This window comes from Fusarium solani, assembly GCF_023522795.1.
Source record: "Fusarium solani strain SB1 chromosome Unknown bctg00000001, whole genome shotgun sequence".
Classification (NCBI taxonomy): domain Eukaryota; kingdom Fungi; phylum Ascomycota; class Sordariomycetes; order Hypocreales; family Nectriaceae; genus Fusarium; species Fusarium solani.
In genome coordinates, this window is record NW_027072156.1 from 871,983 (window position 1) to 891,621 (window position 19,639).

The 19,639-nt window shown below is 53.9% G+C and overlaps 3 protein-coding genes across 3 annotated transcripts; 1 reads left to right on the forward strand and 2 right to left on the reverse strand.

Annotated features, from left to right (window-relative positions):
* Positions 1 to 386: 386 nt before the first annotated feature.
* On the forward strand, positions 387 to 5,303 carry MRS44_002383 (uncharacterized protein; the record flags this gene model as incomplete). Its single annotated transcript, XM_065622802.1, has 6 exons — positions 387 to 466; positions 516 to 843; positions 887 to 1,594; positions 1,663 to 2,232; positions 2,292 to 4,589; positions 4,638 to 5,303. 6 exons carry the CDS (start codon positions 387 to 389, stop codon positions 5,301 to 5,303), a joined length of 4,650 nt encoding a protein of 1,549 aa, XP_065478874.1.
* A 782-nt stretch (positions 5,304 to 6,085) lies between these two features.
* On the reverse strand, positions 6,086 to 16,541 carry MRS44_002384 (uncharacterized protein; the record flags this gene model as incomplete). The annotated part of the gene is made up of 12 exons (XM_065622803.1): positions 6,086 to 6,901; positions 6,953 to 7,592; positions 7,640 to 7,766; positions 7,817 to 7,910; positions 7,960 to 9,731; positions 9,793 to 12,545; positions 12,597 to 12,774; positions 12,832 to 12,931; positions 12,983 to 14,169; positions 14,269 to 15,580; positions 15,652 to 16,102; positions 16,156 to 16,541. 12 exons carry the CDS (start codon positions 16,539 to 16,541, stop codon positions 6,086 to 6,088), a joined length of 9,816 nt encoding a protein of 3,271 aa, XP_065478875.1.
* A 1,223-nt stretch (positions 16,542 to 17,764) lies between these two features.
* MRS44_002385 (uncharacterized protein) lies at positions 17,765 to 18,880 on the reverse strand (the record flags this gene model as incomplete). The annotated part of the gene is made up of 1 exon (XM_046284852.2): positions 17,765 to 18,880. One exon carries the CDS (start codon positions 18,878 to 18,880, stop codon positions 17,765 to 17,767), a length of 1,116 nt encoding a protein of 371 aa, XP_046126960.1.
* Positions 18,881 to 19,639: the final 759 nt, after the last annotated feature.

The window sequence follows — 19,639 nt, forward strand, 5'->3', positions numbered from 1 at the left end:
GCGCAGTCGCTCTCACGTCCCACGCTTCGACGCGTCACGCTGTCCAGCCGGGTTTGTTGAGAGGGAAGGAGCTCACCTTCCTCGACTGAGCAGGGCATATAATCTCCTCCTCCCACAGCTCGTCCACCACTCTTTTCTTCTCCTCTTCATCCTCTCTTCTCTTCGCCATCTTCCCTCTTCATCCTCGACCATCCTCTCTCTCGAGAAGCACTCACCTTCTCGTCCTCTCGTTCCCTTCATCCTTTTTCGAGGCCATCTCCCCTTCGTTGCCTCGTTTCTTCACGTACCAGTCGTCACTTGACTCCTCTTCATTCTCCACCACTGATCTTCATCCGCATCGTTCATCTCTCTGAGAACTCGCGTCTCGCTGAAGCACCTCGCCCACGATGCGCATCTCCGCATCTCTCGGGCTCATCTTGGCCTCTGGCCTCCTGGGCCATTCTGGCGCTCAGACGGTCGACTACGCGTAAGTCAAACACCTTTCCTCTCCATCAATCACTACTGACCTCAGACAGAACTGCTCCCAACGGCAGCCCTGGTGGCAGCCCAGGAGACGGATCTGGTGGCATTCCTCCTGGCAATCCCAACGGAGCTCCAGGCAGCGCGCCCTTTCCCGGTAACGCCCCAGGGTCTCCTGGCTCCTTCCCTGGCGGACATGATCCAAATTTCCCTCCCACTGCCCCCGGAGGTCTTCCTCCCAACATCCCAGGTGGTGCTCCTGGTACCTTTCCTGGATCCGGACCTGGCTCCGCTCCCGGCAGCTCTCCTGGCGGTTCTCCTGCCAATGTCCCCGGCACCGGCCCTGTAGTCGTTCCTGGTGGTGTCCCTGGCGCTGGCTCTGTGGTCTCCCCCCGGATCTCCCAACGGCATTCCTCATCTTCCCCAGAACGCCCCCAACGCCCCCGGTTCTCCCGTCATTGGTGCATCAAGCCTTCCTACTTGCCCCTTGACCACCAAGACTGTTGTTGTCACTGTTATCCCCACGGGTCCTCATGGTGGATCTGGCTTTCCTGCTCCTGGTCGTTCTGGTCCTCAGCAGACTGGTGTCCCAGCGCCCTCCCCCACAAAGCCTCCTCGATTCTCCGCCTCAGGTGTGAGCCCAGTTGTTTCCCCTTTCACCACCCTGACTGTTGATCTCTGGGGTCCTGGCTCTGGCCCTGGAGCCGGCACTGGTCCTGGCTCTGGCAACGACGATACTCCCGGATCCGGCGATAGCAACACTCCTGGTTCTGGCGACGGCAGTGCTCCTGGTGGCGACACTGGTGACACTGGCAACACTCCTGACTCTGGTGATGGCACTGCCCCTGGCGGCGACACTGGCAACATCAACCCCGACACTGGTGCTGGCTCAGGTGGCGACATTGGCTCTGACCACGGCTCTGGCTCGGGTCTCGGTGGCTCCAATGATGGTGCCGATTCTGGCGATCTTGGCAACAGCTCTGACGATGGCGCTGATTCGGGTTTGGGCGATAGTGCCAACGATGGTGTCGACTCTGGTGTTGGTAGCAACTCGAACGATGGCACACACTCACCCTTCTCTTCCCTCTTCCCGGCTCCAACCCCGCTCCCAAGTACTCCGAGCCTGCCCCCGGCGGTTCTTCTGGAGGCTTCCCCAGCTGGCCTGGCTCCAATACACTGGGGCCTGTACCTACTCCTTTCCAGATACCCGGACCTTCAGGCCCTGGAGGTTTCCCTGGAAGCCAGCCTCAAAACCCCTCCCAAGGGCCTGTTCAAGAAGCAAGCGACAGCCTTCCCGTCACCACACAAGCCGGCCCGCAAGGCCCAGGCGGCAGCTCCGCGTGGTTCACAACCGTTGGTGGCGGCGACAATGCTGGTCAACCCAGATCGCCTTGGATCACTGTCACAGGACAAGATGGGCTGCCCACTGTTATCAATGCTCCCGGTTCACCTCAACCTTCTACCCCTTGGCTCACCATCACAGGCCAGGACGGACTCCCGACCGTGATCACTGGTGGAGACGACACTGTCCCTGGCCAGAGTGAACCTCAAGCACCATGGCTCACTATCACTGGGCAAGACGGACTGCCTACCGTGATCAGTGGCGGACACGGCACCCCTACAGACCAAGCCCGACCATCTACACCTTGGGTCACCATTATGGGTCAGGACGGACTACCAACTGTGGTCAGCAGCGGAGATGAGGCTCTCCCAGACCACGCCGAACCTCATACACCTTGGCTCACCATCACTGGACAAGACGGACTTCCCACTGTGATCGATTCCCAGGCCCAAACCAGCCTTCTACCCCCTGGCTTACAATCACTGGTCAGAATGGACTGCCTACTGTTATCAGTGGTGGCCAAGCTACCGCTCCAGATCAGCCTCAGCCCTCGACACCCTGGCTTACTGTCACCGGACAAGATGGACGTCCCACTGTTATCAATGCTCCTGGTTCACCTCAACCCTCCACTCCTTGGCTCACCATCACCGGGCAGGATGGACTACCCACTGTTGTCCGCGGCGGCGATAGCACAGCCCCTGGTCAAGCCCAGCCTCCTTCGTTCACAGGCTTTCCACAAGGCCAAGGTCTTCCCAGTGGCATCTCTGTCGTCCCGCTTCCTCTCCCTTCTGCGCCTGGTATCCCAGGTGGCTCGGGATCTCAGGGTAGTGATCAAGTCCTCCCCAGTGGCATTCCATTCCCTACTCCAGGTGTTCCGGGTGCCCCCCTCCCCGGTGATGGATCTGGACCAGGCATCACAACCTGCACAACCTTTACCACTACTGGCGCTGATGGCCTTCCAACCGTTGTCGATTCCACCTGGGTGATCCCTTCCACTGGCCCTGTCGCTGAAGCCTCTTCGCAACTTCCAGTCTCTGGTCTTCCACAGGGATCTCTTTCAGGCATCCCCTTCGATGTTGGCAGCATCCCTACCGGATCATTCCCTGTCCCTGGATCCCCTCAGGATGATTCAGGCAATTTGGTTGCAACAACTTGCACAAGCTTCACACTCATTGGCACCGATGGCCTTCCAACTGTAGTTCACTCCACTTGGGTTGTTCCCGCCGGCACCCCTGGCTCTGGAGACTCTGCAGGAATGCCTGGTCCGATCTCTACAGGAGCCTCTCTCCCTGGTTTCCCAACTGCTGGCCCTGCAGGTATCCCAACCGGTCTCCCCAATGGCCTTCCCACTGGTCTTCCCACTGCATCTGACTTGGATGGTGCAACCCCTATCGTTACGCACGCCAGTTTCACAGTCATTGGTTCTGATGGGCTCCCGACCGTTGTCGTTTCTACCTTGGTCATACCTGGACCTTTGGTCACCGGATCTGCCGTCATTGGTAACCCTGAGGCTCCTTCTGAAGCTTTGGACGCACTTCCAAACAGCATCACTTCATCTGCCAACGACCAAGCCAGTGGTCTTCCCGGCGTCTCCTCATCTGGGTCAGCTGGTTCCGGGGTTGTCACAGGTGGAGGCATCACGACTTGCACCAGTTACACCATGATTGGACCAGATGGCCTCCCAACAGTAGTCGACTCGACTTGGGTAATCCCCGGGGCCATTGAAACGCAACCAGGAAACCCTGCCCTTACCTCAGACACCTTTTCATCTGGCCTGCCTTCAGGAGTTCCTGGTAGCCCTTCTTTCGTCTCCGATGATTTCCCATCAGGCTTGCCCACAGGTGTTCCCGGCCAGATCACTGCCTCTCCAGGCCTTCCATCTGGGAGCAACCCCAATGGCCAAGCTGGCATCACTACCTGCATCACCTACACTGTCCTGGGAACCGACGGTCTTCCAACTATCATCGACTCGACTCTGGTAATCCCTACCGGAACGGAGCCCACTGGAACCAACCCTGGACTGCCCTCTGTGACTGGTGTTGCCCAGCCTGATTCTTCTGATGACTCTGCTGGAACATTTGCCTCACTCACTACGGCTATCATTATCGGACCCGACGGGAAGCCCACTTTGACTGTCCAGACAGTCATCTTTGGCGATTCATCTGCTCTTGGCGTATCAACAAGTGCCCCGCAAGGAGCTATTTCAGACGTTTCATCACTGCCCCCCTTTGGACCTGTTGTCACTTCTGTCGACTTGGGCCCCCTCGTCACGGGCAGCCCCAGTATTGACAGCTACGGCGCCATCACTTCCGATCAGTCCATGTCTGGTCTCGTCGCCGATAGCAGTGCCGATGCTCAAGGTGATTCTGTTACTGGCACCGTCACAGGTACACTAACTTGGACTGTTACCTCTGTTGTTGATTCCACTGGTGGCCCTGTTTTCTCGAGTGGTGCCTCTGATCCTCTAGCTCCTTACAACACGTTGGGCAGTCCCGCCCCCAGCGAGTTCACCCTCTGGCCTCTGTCGTCGCCCCCTGTTACTCTACAGACCAGTACATGGACCAATGTCGTCGTGGAGGAGACCACTTCTTACACTCTCAAATTCCCCCTCACCACACTTGCCACGATCACTGTGGGGAAGAGACACATTCGCCGCCAGGAAGCATCAGTCTGGTCCAACTCGACCACCTCAGAGGGTTCGCCTGCCTCAACTTCCACTGCAAGCTCTGACGCCAGTTCAACCTCTATCTGTGCGACCGGTTTGAGCATTGGAAACACCACCATTGATGTAAGTCTAACCCTTGCCCCTACTACATGCATCGCTGACTCGATCTAGTTCGACAACTCCAAGGCTGGACCCCTTTTCAACCCTCAAGAGAACGTCTGGTTTTCTTCAGGCTTCTTGATCGCGCCCCCAACTTCAGAACAACCCCAACCCTACATTCCTTCCTCTGGTGGCCAGCTCGTGGAGTTTGTTCCACCTACCCTGTCCAACACCACAACCACCGGCTCCGGAGACGTCGCTCAGATTGGTATGGGACCTCATGCCCCTAGCCCTTGTTTCCGATTTGACTTCTTTGGTGCGAGCCTTGGCTGTGACGCTCAAGGCAATGAGAAGTGGTGCGAATTCGAGATCTCGGCTTACCGCTGGAACGACACTTCCTCGAGCGAAGAATCCATTGCCTGGTCTGAGATCAAGCAAGTCCCTGCCTGTCCTACCTTCTCTGAGGGCGGCTACGAGCTGACCCGAATCGACCTGGATGGCTACACTGATCTCTCCTCCGTTCTGATTACTCTTCGGGTCTCCCAGGAGCTTCGAGTCTGGTGGGGAGACGACTTCCGCGTTGGGTGGGCCGACAACACTTGCGACACTGCCGCTTGCCGCACACATGCGCCCACCTATCTCATGAAGGAGGAGGCTGTCGCCGATGCTGTGCGTCGGGGCGTGTTCCAGTGGTCGCGAACCAACACGTTTGATCGCATTGATGATGCCGTTGTCTAGGGGGCTGTGAACTAATGGATGTTCGATTGCGACATGCGGTGTTTTGACGGGATATGGCGAGTACCTGTCAGAGAATTTGCTCTGTATCATTGGCACGATTTGACACGAATTTCTTGGAAGGGCGGTGTAATGGTTGACTGTGGGACATGACTTTAATTCGGAGGAAAGTAGATGGATGGAGGAGCATCATGTCGAATATGGCCAAAGCCCTTGTTTTCCCAAGTAATCATTCATGATAGATTCGTATCTATTCATCTGATCGCTGTCATTTCTTTGTGCCATACGCGTGAGGTTGCCCAATACGCTCCCTGCTTCCATGAGGGGATTTTGATCATCGACAATGCACGATAGTGAAACACAAGCTACTTGGGTGAGATATTGAACACTTCCTGTTGCTGTTTTGGAATCTTGAAGAGATCCTTTTAAATGCGCAGTTTGAAAGTCTCACCCCTTGTCGCAACATCGCTGAAGCAATTTGTTTGATGAATGATATCGGCCATGGTTCATCGCAACCCTGAGGGAGGCAAGCAGTGAACTCGTCGGGCGGAGAGCTGGGTCACAAGTCATCTTGAGACCATGTCTAATCTTCTCCAAAAGCGAGAGCCCTCCATTCAATTCATACACATGACATACATTTTATCATACATGCCGCCGTAAGTATCTGTACAGGGAAGCAAACACTGACCGGGCCGACATCCTATCGTGTCTCTAATTACGACATGATATCTCAGCAACATGATTGGCAATTCAACCTCCAAATCAGTCTCATAATCCCCTTGCCTTTAGTCACTGCTGTCGGCGTCTGAACCATCAGGAAGCCGGCTATTGGCGTACTCGGATTCGTCGTACTCAATATCATCATCGCTGCAATTACCATCTCCAGCCTCGTTGGCGCCCATGTCGTCGACTCCATAGTAGCCATCGTCTCTGCGTTCATTGTTGTCCGTCGATTCACGCATGACGGGCTGGACGAGGGCCTCGTTTTGACCCTCGGCGACTTGCTCGACTTGGTTGAAGAAGACGTGGTCCTCCCGAAGCCACTTGCCTTGACTGACGAATCCCATTGGGCTGTGTGCAAAGTCTTGGCCTCGTCGGCGGAGGGCGAGCCACTCTTGTAGGAAGGTTAGGGGGTTTTGGGCGAGCTTGTTGTCCTCAGAAGTTGGGCCCTTGTGCACTTGAGCTTCACCTTGGACTTGGACTTGGACTCCATCATGGGCGAGGGTCTCATCAGCCGCACCATCCACCATCATGTCCAGACCGGGCTCTTCAACAAGGCCGGGGCCTTGTTGAATTCCAAGCAATGAGCACATCTGCTCGTATTCCCTCCATTCAAAGTAGAGTCGACCCGAGTACAAGCCAAGTTCAACCTGGAGCCAGGTCGGCGCGCACCAATCCGAAGGCAGTGACGGAATGCTGTAGAACTTGAGATGGTTGAAATGTAGCATCTTTCTGGTAATGGGCGCCGCGTAGATGAGAAGATGTGTCGCAGCCTTTAGATCGGGGTCTCTCATGAGGGGGATCAGAGCTTCTGCTTCCTCAGGGATAATGATGACAGCAATTTCAGCGGCAGGGCTCCAGAGAACCCAGTTGACGGGGCGCTACAAGTTTTGTCAGCAACAATAATAAGGAGTTGGCTTCGGATCACTCACTATGAAATTGTCATTGGAAAGCTCTCCTTGAAGCTTGATGGTTCGGCTGAACTCGACAGTCTCAAGCAGCTTCGACTTGGTGGCCTTGGAAGAAACCTTGAACTTGCGGCCAATACCAGTCCGAGAAAGTGCATGGAAGATATGATTGAAGTAATGCGAGTCAGGGGGAAGTCTTCCAGTTCGCGCAAATGCCTCGAGACTGGCATTAAGACCGGGAAACGAGTGGGCGGCATAGTGATGCGGCTTCTTGACTTGTCTCACCGACTCGACTTCAAAGGCCACCTCTCGTTCCTGCTCTACTTCTTGCAGAGCAGATGCGTGGACAGCCTTCCCTGTGTCCTGGAATGCCTTGCGTCGGGTGTTGAGCTCGCTGATGAACTGCTTGAGGGTATCGTTGTTGGAAGTTTGCACTCCGGTCGCACGGCTCTTGAGCTTTGGCTCGTAGAGGTGTTGCAGCGTCTGCTGCTCGTCCTGCTTGATGGCTTGAACGTAGGCTTTTCGTTGCGACTTGTCGGTCAAGAAGTCAGGGTGGTTGATTGCAGCTTGCATTCTGCGGCAGAAGTCCATGCCTTGAGCAAAGTACAGCGGCTGCAGCTGCTCAATGTTGTCGCACGTGTTATCGAGAAGCCATTGGATGCTGCTATGCGTCAGTTGAGATACAAGAGTTTCCCAATTGCAAGATCTTACACGTCTGATGAGTCAATGGGCTCATGCATCGTCTTGTGCTGTAGATCCGCGATGCTCTGATGGACTTCTGGGGGAATAAAGAAGCTGACAGACTGTGTGCTTCCAAGTTGACGCAGACGCATTGCAGCTTGAAGTCGTCAGTAACTATGCAAGGAATGAATCACTGAGTTCACCTACCTTGGACTGTGTGGTCCTTTGTCTGGCCCAATCGTAGAGTGAGAGCGCCACGGGCAAGGGGCGGCAACCTCAAATCAGTTCCTCGAGTGTGCGCCTAGAGGTTGTGAGTATCAACTACAGAGGGGTCTTGGGGGTTGGAATACCTCGTCTAGATATACCAAGCATTGGCTGAGGTCATCTGCGAATGGGGACGCCAGTAGAGGTGTTCGTCGTCCCTCTTGGGTCAGAATCCACGGCTTGTTCTCTTCGTCGAAGTACAACGCCGCCCGAACCGTTTGATCGATTCTCAGCCATTGTTGGGCCAGAGTGAAGTTGTCCATTTCTAGAATCTGAGCACCCGCATCGATCAAGACACGAATTTGCATGCGTTTCAGGTAGTGAAGCAAGTCCAGTTCTGAGGCTCTTCCATATTGCGAGGTTCGCACATCTATTGGCAAGATGCAGTGTCGGTTTCGCGTATGAAGGAGATAGCTCAGAACCTCGGCGCTCGTGTGGTGGAGACTTGACAGATCCTGCTGCTCAATGTTTAGTGGAAGCATCGTTCGATTGTCATTCGTGCCGCTGAAGCCGGTACTCAGAGGCTTGCTCAAACCCGAGGGTCTGCTCTGCATTGATGTATCACCCAGAGGTGACAAGGGAATGTCCCACCCGTTGGACTGCAGCTTCACCTCAAACTGCTTTGCATGACGGGGGAAGACAAAGTTGTTCAAGAAGTAGTCAATAACCACGTTGTTGTACCGAACTGCCTTCCAAATCTCCCTCAGCTGCATGTCGTCATCCACATTGATCGAGTTCCAAGCTTTCATTGACGACGGGAAGCCTTCAGAACTCTTGGTCCAAGCATCGTATTCGGTCGCTGGATCGTCAGATTTGAGAATGTGTTCCAGACATTGTCGGAGTTGTGCAGGATTTATCCCGTCATAGTAGAACGCGAGACAGGTGAAAAGAATGGCAACATCAGGGTGACCCCATTCAGATTGGTCGCTTGGCACTCCCTTGGCGTGGAAGGGAACTGCGATAGGGTCTCTTCTCGGATGGAGTCCGTACTCAACGTTCCATCGCTTCTTCAGCGTCATCATGAGTATCCGGTTAACAAGAAGTCCTCGAAGGAGGTAGACTGTCTGCCTCAAGCTTGGTTTATCTGGGCACATGCCCCGAACTCGCTCGACGCTGGCGGGTCGTGGCCTTGCAGACGTGATGAAGTCTTTCACGGCCACCCTGTCTTTGGCTGCCATGGCTTGTTCGGCGAGCGGAAGGATTCCACCTGCCCCTTCACAGATGTCTTTGGTCAGCCGGCGAACGAGCTCATCTTCAACGTCTTGTCGAAGGAAAAAGACGAAAGGAAATCCGCCTCCTTGACGCCTCATGACATTGATCGAGTGCGGAAAGTCGTAAGGAAGGTCTGAAAGGTGACCATCCACGAGTCGCAGTACCGCTTCAGCAACCAGCCAGCGGTGCGGGTGTCCATCCACTGTCATCTGGGATCCCGATGGGTAGATGAGTTGAGTCCTCACGGCTAGAGTGTAGTCAGACTCGTCCAAAATGTCTCGTGAATGCTTGGTGAGCCATTCTTGAACTTTGATCATGGGCCCTGCCTGCAGTGGCTTCTCGTCCAAAAGTCGCTGTTGTCCGCTGAGCATGAACGACATATTGTGCTCAGGTTGGCAGATCATCACGCCAGCAGATTTGAGCATCTCTTTATGAATTGAGAGAAAAGCTCGAATGTTTGTCTCCGTGGTTGGCGTTCGGCGCGAGAAAGGGACATGACGAATGCTGCGTCCCAGGATGCCACCGAGCCTGGCTTGAAGTAGCTGCGCAGTCTGCTGGAGCAGTGCCTTGGGAACTATGACCCGAACTAACTGCTTTCTGTTGGCAAGGGCAGCTGCAGCCATGGGGATGATGCAAGAGGTTTTTCCTATTTATCATGTTAGTAAAATGGCTTCATCTTAACAATGCTTGGGAGAGGATTCGGTTACCTTGACCCATGTTCATCTGCAACACCGAGTTTGATCCAGACTCAGGGGATATGGTGGCCAACGCAACATCAATCTGAACTGGCCGAATCATCAAGTTGGACTCGATCTCAAGGAGCAGCCAGTCTGGGTATTCCTCCGGGCTCCAGTTCGAATGACCCTGGTTGGAGAGTTCTTCTTGATACCGACCCGACATGTTCTTCAGCGCAAGGTCGTGGAGACGAATCTCCCTTTGCATTTTCGTGATTTCGACACCGAAGTCGACAATCGCATTGCGCATGCCGCTGCCAAATGCCTTCTGAGACGCAATAGAACTAATCTTGCCCAGGACCGTCGCCTTAGTCACGATCGGCCATTGGCCGCCAGCCTTGAGCCAACGAATCCGCCTCGCTGAGCATGTTGGACCTTCCGCATTGAGCGCTGACACGATCTTCCGGAAGTTTGCTTCAACGTTCTCAGATTTGAGCTTTATAGATTCCTCGCGAGTTTGCAGGGAGACCGTGGTTGTGCTCGTGGGGGAGTCGAGACGCCGAAAGGCGTCGAGGCTGTTCTGAAAGTCTGCCGCATATCGACGTCTGACTACCGATTTGGAGGCTCCCAGCCGAGTTGATATGGCCTCTAGTTTCATCACAGACTCTGTCACAACCTTGTCCGTAGGGAAAACCGTGATGTCGCGTTTGGGACCTCTAGTTCCAAACATGTGTGAGGGGCCACTTGCTGAGCCTCTACCGCTCAGCCATGCGAAAGCACCGAACGCACCGAAAGCACTGGCGGGTTGAGGGAAGTCTTTCACAGTCAAAAATGGACGTTCAGTAGAGCCAAGCGTTTCTTTCGCGGGCTCGGGGACGGCCTCATTGATGACAATGTAGGGTTTGGCCAGCAACTGCTGAAGATCGACGCTTTCGTTTCCACGGATTCTTACAGCAAAAGAATCGTCAGAGGGCACAGTTGGAGGTGGTTCATACCGATCTTCAGAGGACTTTCGGTCAAGAATCTCCTGAACCGCTTGGAGGTGTTCTGCCAGATCTCTGTTCATGAATAGTCGTTTCCATTCCGGGCGGATAACCTCCAATGCGGCGCCGATGTCGAGGAGAACTGACTGAGACAGGCCACTTACAGTCGGCTCCAGACACGGCCACTGAGACAAGAGGTGGTTCGCAAACAGCTTGCAGTCTTCCTCGACTCTAGCCTCATGCTTGCATCGCTCGAGCTGCAACTTTCGCCTGAGTTTGGCACTCGAAAACTCCTCGAGCGCCTGTGTGTCACTCGTTGGTGGGGGTGCTCTGAAGGGCTTCAGCAATTGCAGTAGATAGTCCAACTGTGGTACTTGATTGGGCTGGAAATGACAGAATTCTTCCCATGGAGGGAGGTCGAGGTCCTTGAGTTCCCCGAAGACTGCAAATGCAATGATAGCTCGCAGTAGGGGCATGTTGGCATCGGCCCGGAACGACATAGGCCCAAGGAGAAACATCAGGCGGTAGCGATCCGTCGCGTCCCGCGCGAACCGAACAAGAGAGCCCCAGTGCTGCAAGATGTCAACTTTCAATTTGTCGCTGAGAGATGCCGCTTGAAAAGGCGCATCAAAGCCGCCAACCACGCCGCCCTGAGCGAGCATCTGTGCCAAGTTGTCTGCGGTTCTCATGTTTTGAGGCCATTGCCGAACCAGGTGCGTCGCTTCCAACACATTTCGATGGGCTATATTCGTCGTAGAAGGGCGATCTCGAGATTGGTACTCCTTGTTGTCAGGCACTGGACGATCAGATGTGTCTCCAAGATACCTCTCAACAGCTTGCTGGCGGAACATTGCCCGGGCATGAAGGTGTGGCTCCCCATAGTCGGGTAACTGAGGAGGTTCCATGGCGGCCTGGTCCTTTATTGCGAACATGGCCAACGTCGTAGATCCCTGCAATATCTGGTCGACGATCGGTCTGAACTCTGATCGCTGGAGAGTACTTGGCAAAGATTCAATCCAGGTGTCCGTTCGCATAACTTTGAGGTCGAGGGGGTAGTAGACTCTCCTAGGCGTAAGTTGCGCAATTCTCGCCAAAAACTCCAGCGGAGGAGGGCCCAGGGGCGACCAAGGCTGCGAGATGCCCGCCTGAAGCCACTGGATGGCCTCCTCGGTTCCCGTACGACCTGTCAGTGGATCGGGAAGCAGGAAAGAGGTTGATGCATGGAGGAGAGCCTTCATGAAGACCAGTGTCGGTTCTGGGGCGCAGTCGATTCTCCCCAATGCTTTGTTGATGGTGAATTTTCCGTATTTACCATTGGACTCAATCCTGACAGTAACGTGACAGCCATCCGAAGCGGCAAACAAGGTCCCAAGAGGAACTAGGATAGATCTGTGCATGGGATTGATATCGCTCGTGCACACCAGCTTGCTTCTCAGGCCATACCAAGTTCCGGCATCCTGATTCGTGTCGACCTGGCATTGAAGCTGGGGTGACTGGAGTAGACGGTTCTTGTTGACAAAGAACATGATGTTGAGCCGTGGCAGCTCGACCTGCAGGTTCTTGCCTCCTCCCGGTTGGCGAACAAGGATATGCTCTCGAGGCTCAAAGCACCCAAAGATCCCGGCTATGCGATTGAACAGCGGACTGTAAGGGTTCACAATACTGTCCCTTTCATAGATCCCCAGCCCTTTCCGTGCCATGGTGCAGGTCTGGTCACTGAGACTCAGAGTGTACCACCGAGCGGGGAATTCAGGCCAAGGCTGATGGCTCTTGGTGATGAGCAGTTCCCCATTGTTGAGATTCCTAACTTCAGTCAGCCCAGTTCGCAGAATACTCGACAAGCATTGGACGTACAGCCAATGGAATGATCCTTGGAGAAGAGGACCCGGTAAATCCCAGTACTGTCCATTTCGGAATGTCTCCCTTGGTATCAACTGCAGTGAGTATGGCTTTCTGAAAGCCCTTACAATCAACTCGCCGCTCTGGTCAAAGCCGACGTGCACTTGAAAGCCATGAGGCCTCACACAGAGTGCTACCATTCCAAATCAGCGGTGCTTTCTTGTACGTTTGGAGTCCAATATGTACTCACTATATTGCATCCTAGGCCTTTCTGATGGGAACGTCAACAGAGACTGATTTCCGAACAGTTCGTTCAGTATGAGAGAGGTTTTGGGGTCTTTGGGGAGTTTCTAAGCCGAATATTAGCGATTTCAATGGATGTCAGATTATCAAGAACCTACACCCATGGGCCGGAAATCGACCATCAAGAGACCCTCAGTAATGTTGTAATGGACTTCCTGCACAAAAGCTTCGTCCCCAGATATCGAGAGACAAGAAATCCAATGTGGTGCCTCAAGTTTCACATCCCGGAACACTCGAGCGCAGCCTTCTTCCTCTGGCCACATCTCTTGCAAGGAACGTCGGAAAATATCCGTCTTCTGCATTATAGACTCAGAAACCAGGAGAGAGAGCTGGTATGAAAGTCTCATGTCTCGAATGACGGTGTGCTGAAGCAGTTCAGGCAAGGCTTCCAATTTGACAACGAGGTTGTCGTGTACTGTGATGCTACTCTGAATGTAAACTTCCAATGAGGAGTCATCCAAGTCGGCAGGACCATATGTCAAATGCGTGAATGTTCTCTTGCACAAAAGAGCTGCCCACAGAGCGTATTGTTGGAATCTCTGCGCGAGTTCGGTCTCAGTGACTTTGTATGACTCCGCACGAAGCAGCTTGAACCAGCGCACACAAGTTCCACGAGCTCGCAAAAGCAGAGAAATAGCCTTCTCGGAGGTTTCGCCCATCTTGGCAGCCCATGCAAAATCAATCAAGCGTAGCGTCAACGTGACGATCGTTTCCATCAAGTAGGTCTCTCTCCAATTGGCGGAGAGACTGTCCAGACGGCTAGCAAGCTGTTGAATCAGAGCGTTGCAGAAGCCTGGGTCACGAAACACCGCATGAATGAGCCTAAAGGCGTCTTGGGAAGCATCAAAAGGCCCACACTGAAAAGCCATGTGGCTCAGGAGCAGCATTGTTGCTTCGTTGGAAAAGTTGAGGTTCGCGGAGCCCAGTTCGGTGAGAACGGATAGCCATCGCCTGGACTTCCCGGAAGCGATCGTTTGGAATGCTAGATACTCATGAACGTTGATCCCCTGTGGGCATCTGGATGCCGTTGACATGATCTCGTACGACGAAGGGCCGTATATGTTCTTCAAGAAGATGTTGTCCTGAAGGATCGGAGCGAATGGTGACGAGCTGGGGATTTGCAGTTTGACTTGATGCAAGACGCTGAGATGTGACCGGCGACCAGGCCACTTCTTTGACAGACTGTCATGGTAGGTGAGTTTCAAGCCGTTTGGGCGGCACACGCCATTTCTTCCGTTATCCCACTCAACAGGAAACGCCATTTCGGTGTAATGCGTCATGAAAACTGCAAATATGTTAGTCCAACGGCCAGATCACAACATTCTGACGATTTGAATTGGGCAAAAGAGATGAGTCTGAGCCTTCTCAGACCAGTGATACTTACAAGGCTTCGTGACAGACGCCAGAGAGCATCTCATTATCGTTTCGTTGGCAAATCGTTGCAACTGCTGATACTCCCTGAGCCGACACTTGGGTTCAACACCTTCTTCAAGGGGTGAGAGGGCTAGGCGCGATATCGCCGTCCATGTCGTGTCTCGGTAGGTTGCAAAGCTTTGAGGGCAAACCAGCTCGAAGATGACCGCCCTAGCAACGTAGGGGTCGGATGGAAGCGGATGTTCGTACCCCTGGATCTTGATCCTTCTGAGTTGCCTCACCATGAAGCACCGAGCGCAGTGAGGATCGTGGATACCGCGTCCGAGAGGGTTGTCGTCGTCAACCAAGTAGACACAACTACTCTCATCAATACGCTGTGAGAGTTGAGCATATTCGTTGCTCTTTTTCTTCCACTCTTCTTCTTTCTCGTCGCGGATCTTGGTGGCCCAATTCTCGATTGACTCATGTAGATTCTGAAGCTGCTCGGAGATTGCAGAATCGTCGTACGCACGATGGCCAAAAGACCCACGAACGGGGTCATCGAAGATGGTCATTGCTGAGCCCTCACATGACGTGATGCGATTCTGAATGTAGAGTTGGATCTTCTGGAGGCGCTTCATGTCCTCAAAGTTCGAGATGAGCAGGACGTCAAACATCTCGGGGCGGAAGACGGGGTGGAACTCTTTCAAAAGAGGGTAAAGCCTGCAGCTTGCTTCATCCATGCTCACCCAGAGATCCATGACGTTCAGAATCATGGTGCTTTTGAGTTCAGGCATGCCGTTGTACACTTCATTGGCGTGACCGAGATAACCGTGAATATGTCCGCTTGCTGTGTGGATTGTTGAATGTGGCGAGTCCTTGAACTCGATGCAGAATCTCGCCAGATTCGTTTCCATCTTGATCAGTTTGTGGTGGCGATGAGAGAAGGTACCCAAGTGCATTTTGGCAGCTTCAGCGATACTCAGGGTGCCGTTTCTATCCTCTCGACGGTGTACAGGCTTTTTCCATCCCTTCCAAATGCTGTAAAGTTGTCCGCCGCTGACTTTGAGGTCGAACCTCAAATCACTGGGGGATGCTTGCCTCGGGACCGGGGGGATGGTTTTGGTCATGGCCAGCTTCTGCCGACTCCAAGAAGCATCAGTGAAGGCAGTAGCCTTAGATACCGAGTGCTGGATTCCGGGGCTGAGATGCAGAAACAGGTACTCAATCCTCTGGACGACTTGACGATCTTGGGAGCGATCCTTGTCAACATCAAGCTTGACAAGACGTCGGCAAATTTTCTTCTTGAGAAAGTCCAGGCGCTCAATTTGGACACCAGAGTGCTGTACATGGCTGAGGAATTCGCTGAAGAGATGCGCCATCATGAACTTGTACTCGACTCGACCAAGCTCACCCCCAGCTGCTGAGCGAGGTAGCGTGACACGGCGACACGGAGGACAAGCCACAAAGGAAGTCTCTTCCACGGCTTTTCTGCGTTTTTCCAGCAGACATCATCCCGGACCATCTTTTGCAACAAGACTGGAGTCAGTCGGCGGCCGCTCTCTTGGAGGATGGCCATCAACATGGAGGAGATCAATGCAGGCTCGGAAGTGTTGCGAGTTTCGGCAATGGTGGTGCCAGCCTTAAGTGCAAGTGCGGAGAAGTCCATGAGTGACTCTCGGGATGCGCTGTCGAGGAAGCTGGCTAGGTTTGAGACAAATCCGGTTTCTTGAACGGTCGCGAGGGGAACAGCGACAGCACATCCAGGGAACTGCCACTTGAGGGCATTGTCGGTCGCCAAAACATCTTCGTTTCGGGCAGAGGTCTCAAAAGCTTCGAACACAAGTGAAGTCCCAAGAACAGGGCTGCGAGAGGTTAGCTTACAGGAGTCCAGGCAGCCAGTGATAGGGGAACTTACTCTTCTGCGCGACGAATGAACAGAGCACAGTTCTGTGCATGTACATGAACAACAACAAAGTCCGCCTCTCCGAGGCCATTCAGCTCTCTAGAAAGCACATCTCTGTCGACATGGCCACTTGAATGAATAATCTTGGTGGCCTGGAGTCCACGCTCGATAGCGTTCCAGGTAGAACGGAAGTCGTTGTCAGGCAGGTCTCGGATATGCTTGACACAAGCGATGAGGCGATTGATCAGGTCGGCCTCAATCTCGTTCAGGTTCGGATCCCGACGATGTGGTAGCTTGGGAGGCAGGACAAGATGATTGTACAAGGCATCCGAAAGCGACAGGGTTTCATGGTGGACAGTGGCAACGGGCCTCGTCCGGGGCGGAATTGCAGAGGGCATCTTGCTTGATACGTGATAAGGATTCGTACAGAGACAGTGAAAGAAAAGACGATGAAAGATAAAACAAACAGTGCAATACAGCAGGGGAAGAGACGACAGACGTATCCGGGCGATACAGGTTCAAGGCAAGGCGTCGTGCCTCGGGAGGGAAGAATTTGAAGATAGGCTGGCAGGAGGCCGAACGCGTTTCGGGCTCAGACGATGCCGGCCCTTTCGCGGTCGGCGAGAGTTGGTAGGGAAGGAGTCAGTCGGGTGTGTTCCTTCCTCAACGGGAGACGGGATCGCGTTCGGGTAGTCGCAGTGTAAGTGAGAGAGAGATGCGCGCGAGGGGGAAGGAGGTAGAGGGAACTCGCATCACGATGAGAAAATGAAAGATGAAGAGGCAAGGAAAAGAAAGAGGTTTCCAGGCAGCGACGATATCATCAAGGTGAGAAAAAATAAAACCACCCGTTGTGCAGTTTGCCAGTTCCTTGACAGCTGTTGGCACTGGCAGCTCTGAAGCGCATGAAACGCGGCCTCTGATTGGCTTACCAACTTTGCGTACCAACGACCGCCGTTGGTGATGCATGCACGTTTGAAAGAACAGGCTGCATCAAAGGCCTGAGTTATCTTGCGATAGTAATGACTACTGATATCTCAAAATTTTGGAATAATGATGATAGAGTAGTAATTAAAGGAGATCCCAAAGTCCTCTCTGCTCTACCAGCCATGCCGTGTATATCATCGTGAGTTAGTGGGATGGCAGAATGGCGACCTCATAAAGATGCAACCGTGAATTATGCATGCTTGATTCACTCCTGAAGGCCTTCAATTGGAGGCCGACCTTTTCGTAGACCGTGGTCGTACAGTTCTCTCTACGCAAGGCAGACCATCTGCAGGTTGCCTTGGTTGTTGACAAGGGTTTAGGTCTGCCCCACCACATCTGTAACGACCAACACCGGCCTCCAAGTGTAAGTTGAAGCATGTGAAGCAGATGGAAATGTACAAGAAGGATTGGCTGTAAAATTTACGCTTATTCATTTCATTCTTTGATCCAATCTCCAGCTAATGGGCTGCGTGATCTCAATGGGAGAGCACCTGTGCGAAACACTGTTGGACTCCCTCATCTCTCGGGTAGGTGCCTTCCCGTCGGAGACATATGCTAGGGCCCCTGCATGTCACACACCCAAGCACAACTCAACTCCTCCATCCTCCAACGAGGCATTCTTTCAGCAGCTACCAACTCAAGAGTAGCTAGCAACAGGATCGCCCATCACATCCATTCGAGGCGTAATGCCAAGCCCCGGCTCTGTGGGCGCCTGCACACGTCCATCCCTGACTGTGAAGTTGCCGTCGGCAGTCTTGACCTTGACCATGTCACGGCACTCAAGAATGCACCGGAGGTGCCTCTCGGGGATGGTCTGCCCCAGGTGAACAATAGCTGCAAACGCGACATCGGATCCCGTCGTCTCCTGGCAGCTCATGGTGTACCCGGCCGCGAGGGCAATGTCCCTGTGACGTCGACTCTTTGTTAGGCCGCCGTTCTTGGAGATCTTGATACCGAAACCCTCGGCCGCATCATCAGCAATCATGTGCACGATGGACGCGTCGCTGGTGGCGAGCTCGTCAAAGTGGATGGGAATGTTGGTCCTCCGCCGCAACGAGACGCACTCGCGCCACGTCGCGCAGGGCGCCTCGAGGACAAAGTCGAGGCCGTCAGGGAGAAGGCGCAGCATGCGGAGGGCCGTCTCGACCGTCATGCCACCGTTGGCGTCGACAAGGAAGAACTCTCCCGGCTGTTTGTCGGCCAGCGAGGCGGCGATGCGCTTGGCATCTTCCACTGGCTCGCCATCGATCTTGACAGAGTGCCCAATGTAGCCCCTTGCCCGATGGTCTGCCACTCGCTTGCGCATCTCTTCGGGCTCGCCCACGTAGATGGATGAGATGATGGGGAGGCCCACGTTGGTGCGGCCACCGAGAAGCTCGCACACAGGGAGGCCGACCGACTTGCCAAAGATATCCCAGCAGGCAATATCGATGGGAGTCTTGGCATGCTCATGACCAACAAGAGCAGCATCCATAGCCTCGTTGATGCGGTCCAGCCTCCGAGGGTCGAGGCCGATGAGCCATGGGGCGATCTCGGTGATACCCGCCCTCACACCGAGAGCATGGGCAGCAATATAGGTCGAGCCAAAGGGAGTGCTCTCGCCCCAGCCCTCGATGCCTGTGTTGGTGGTGATGCGGACAAAGGTACCATCGAAGCTGCGGTACTCTCGCCCGCCAGAGAGCCGATAGACACCGCCAGAGTAGGGCAGCTCGGCCTGGAAGACGTCGATCTTTGCGATCTTGAGCTCAGACATGATGACTTGGGAGCAGCTGACGAGGGGATTCTGGATCAAGGGTGAGGTTCCTTGCAGTTGTGATGGCCAAGGACTAACAACGCTCGTAGGCGGATAACCAGGTCACTTAAATGCACGATGCCCTACCTATGAAAGAACTCCCGATATACGACCTCACGATAAGGTCCCCTACTTCTCGCATGCGACTTCCGCTCACCCCGCGAATCTGGGGTAGATGCATCCAACTTCCCCTCACTTCGTCCTGCAAGCTCTCTTATCTCTCCCGACTGAGGTTAATGGAGTCCCGGAGTCCCAAAGGGGAACTCGGCAGCTGCCTCAAAGGAGAAATCGGATACGGCGTGGACTGGAATTTGGAGCCATCAAGGTGTGGTATCCACGGGTTCCTGGCCCGAGCAAGTGTGAGGGTGTAGCCGTGTAAGTCAGGTCGGCCTCTGTGTCTCACGGATGAAAAAGAGTCTCGGTATCAACTTGATTGCGCAGGATATTGCTCCCCTACTTCTAATCATTTAGTTAACGAACTAAGTATTCCTGTATTTCGCTGATGTTTCTTTGATAACACGCACGCCTTGAGTTACGCTGCTTGACGAGACGTTGGATCGGGTACCGAAGCCGAGAAAGCCACCAAGCCATCGACAACCCGATCTGCAGCATATCTTCCCCGCATCATCTGCATCCTAGTGCATTTCGAATTGCTCAGTGACATGTTGAGAGCCAGCCAATCGCAATGAGATGTCCCGCAAAGAAACTCGGATCCAATAT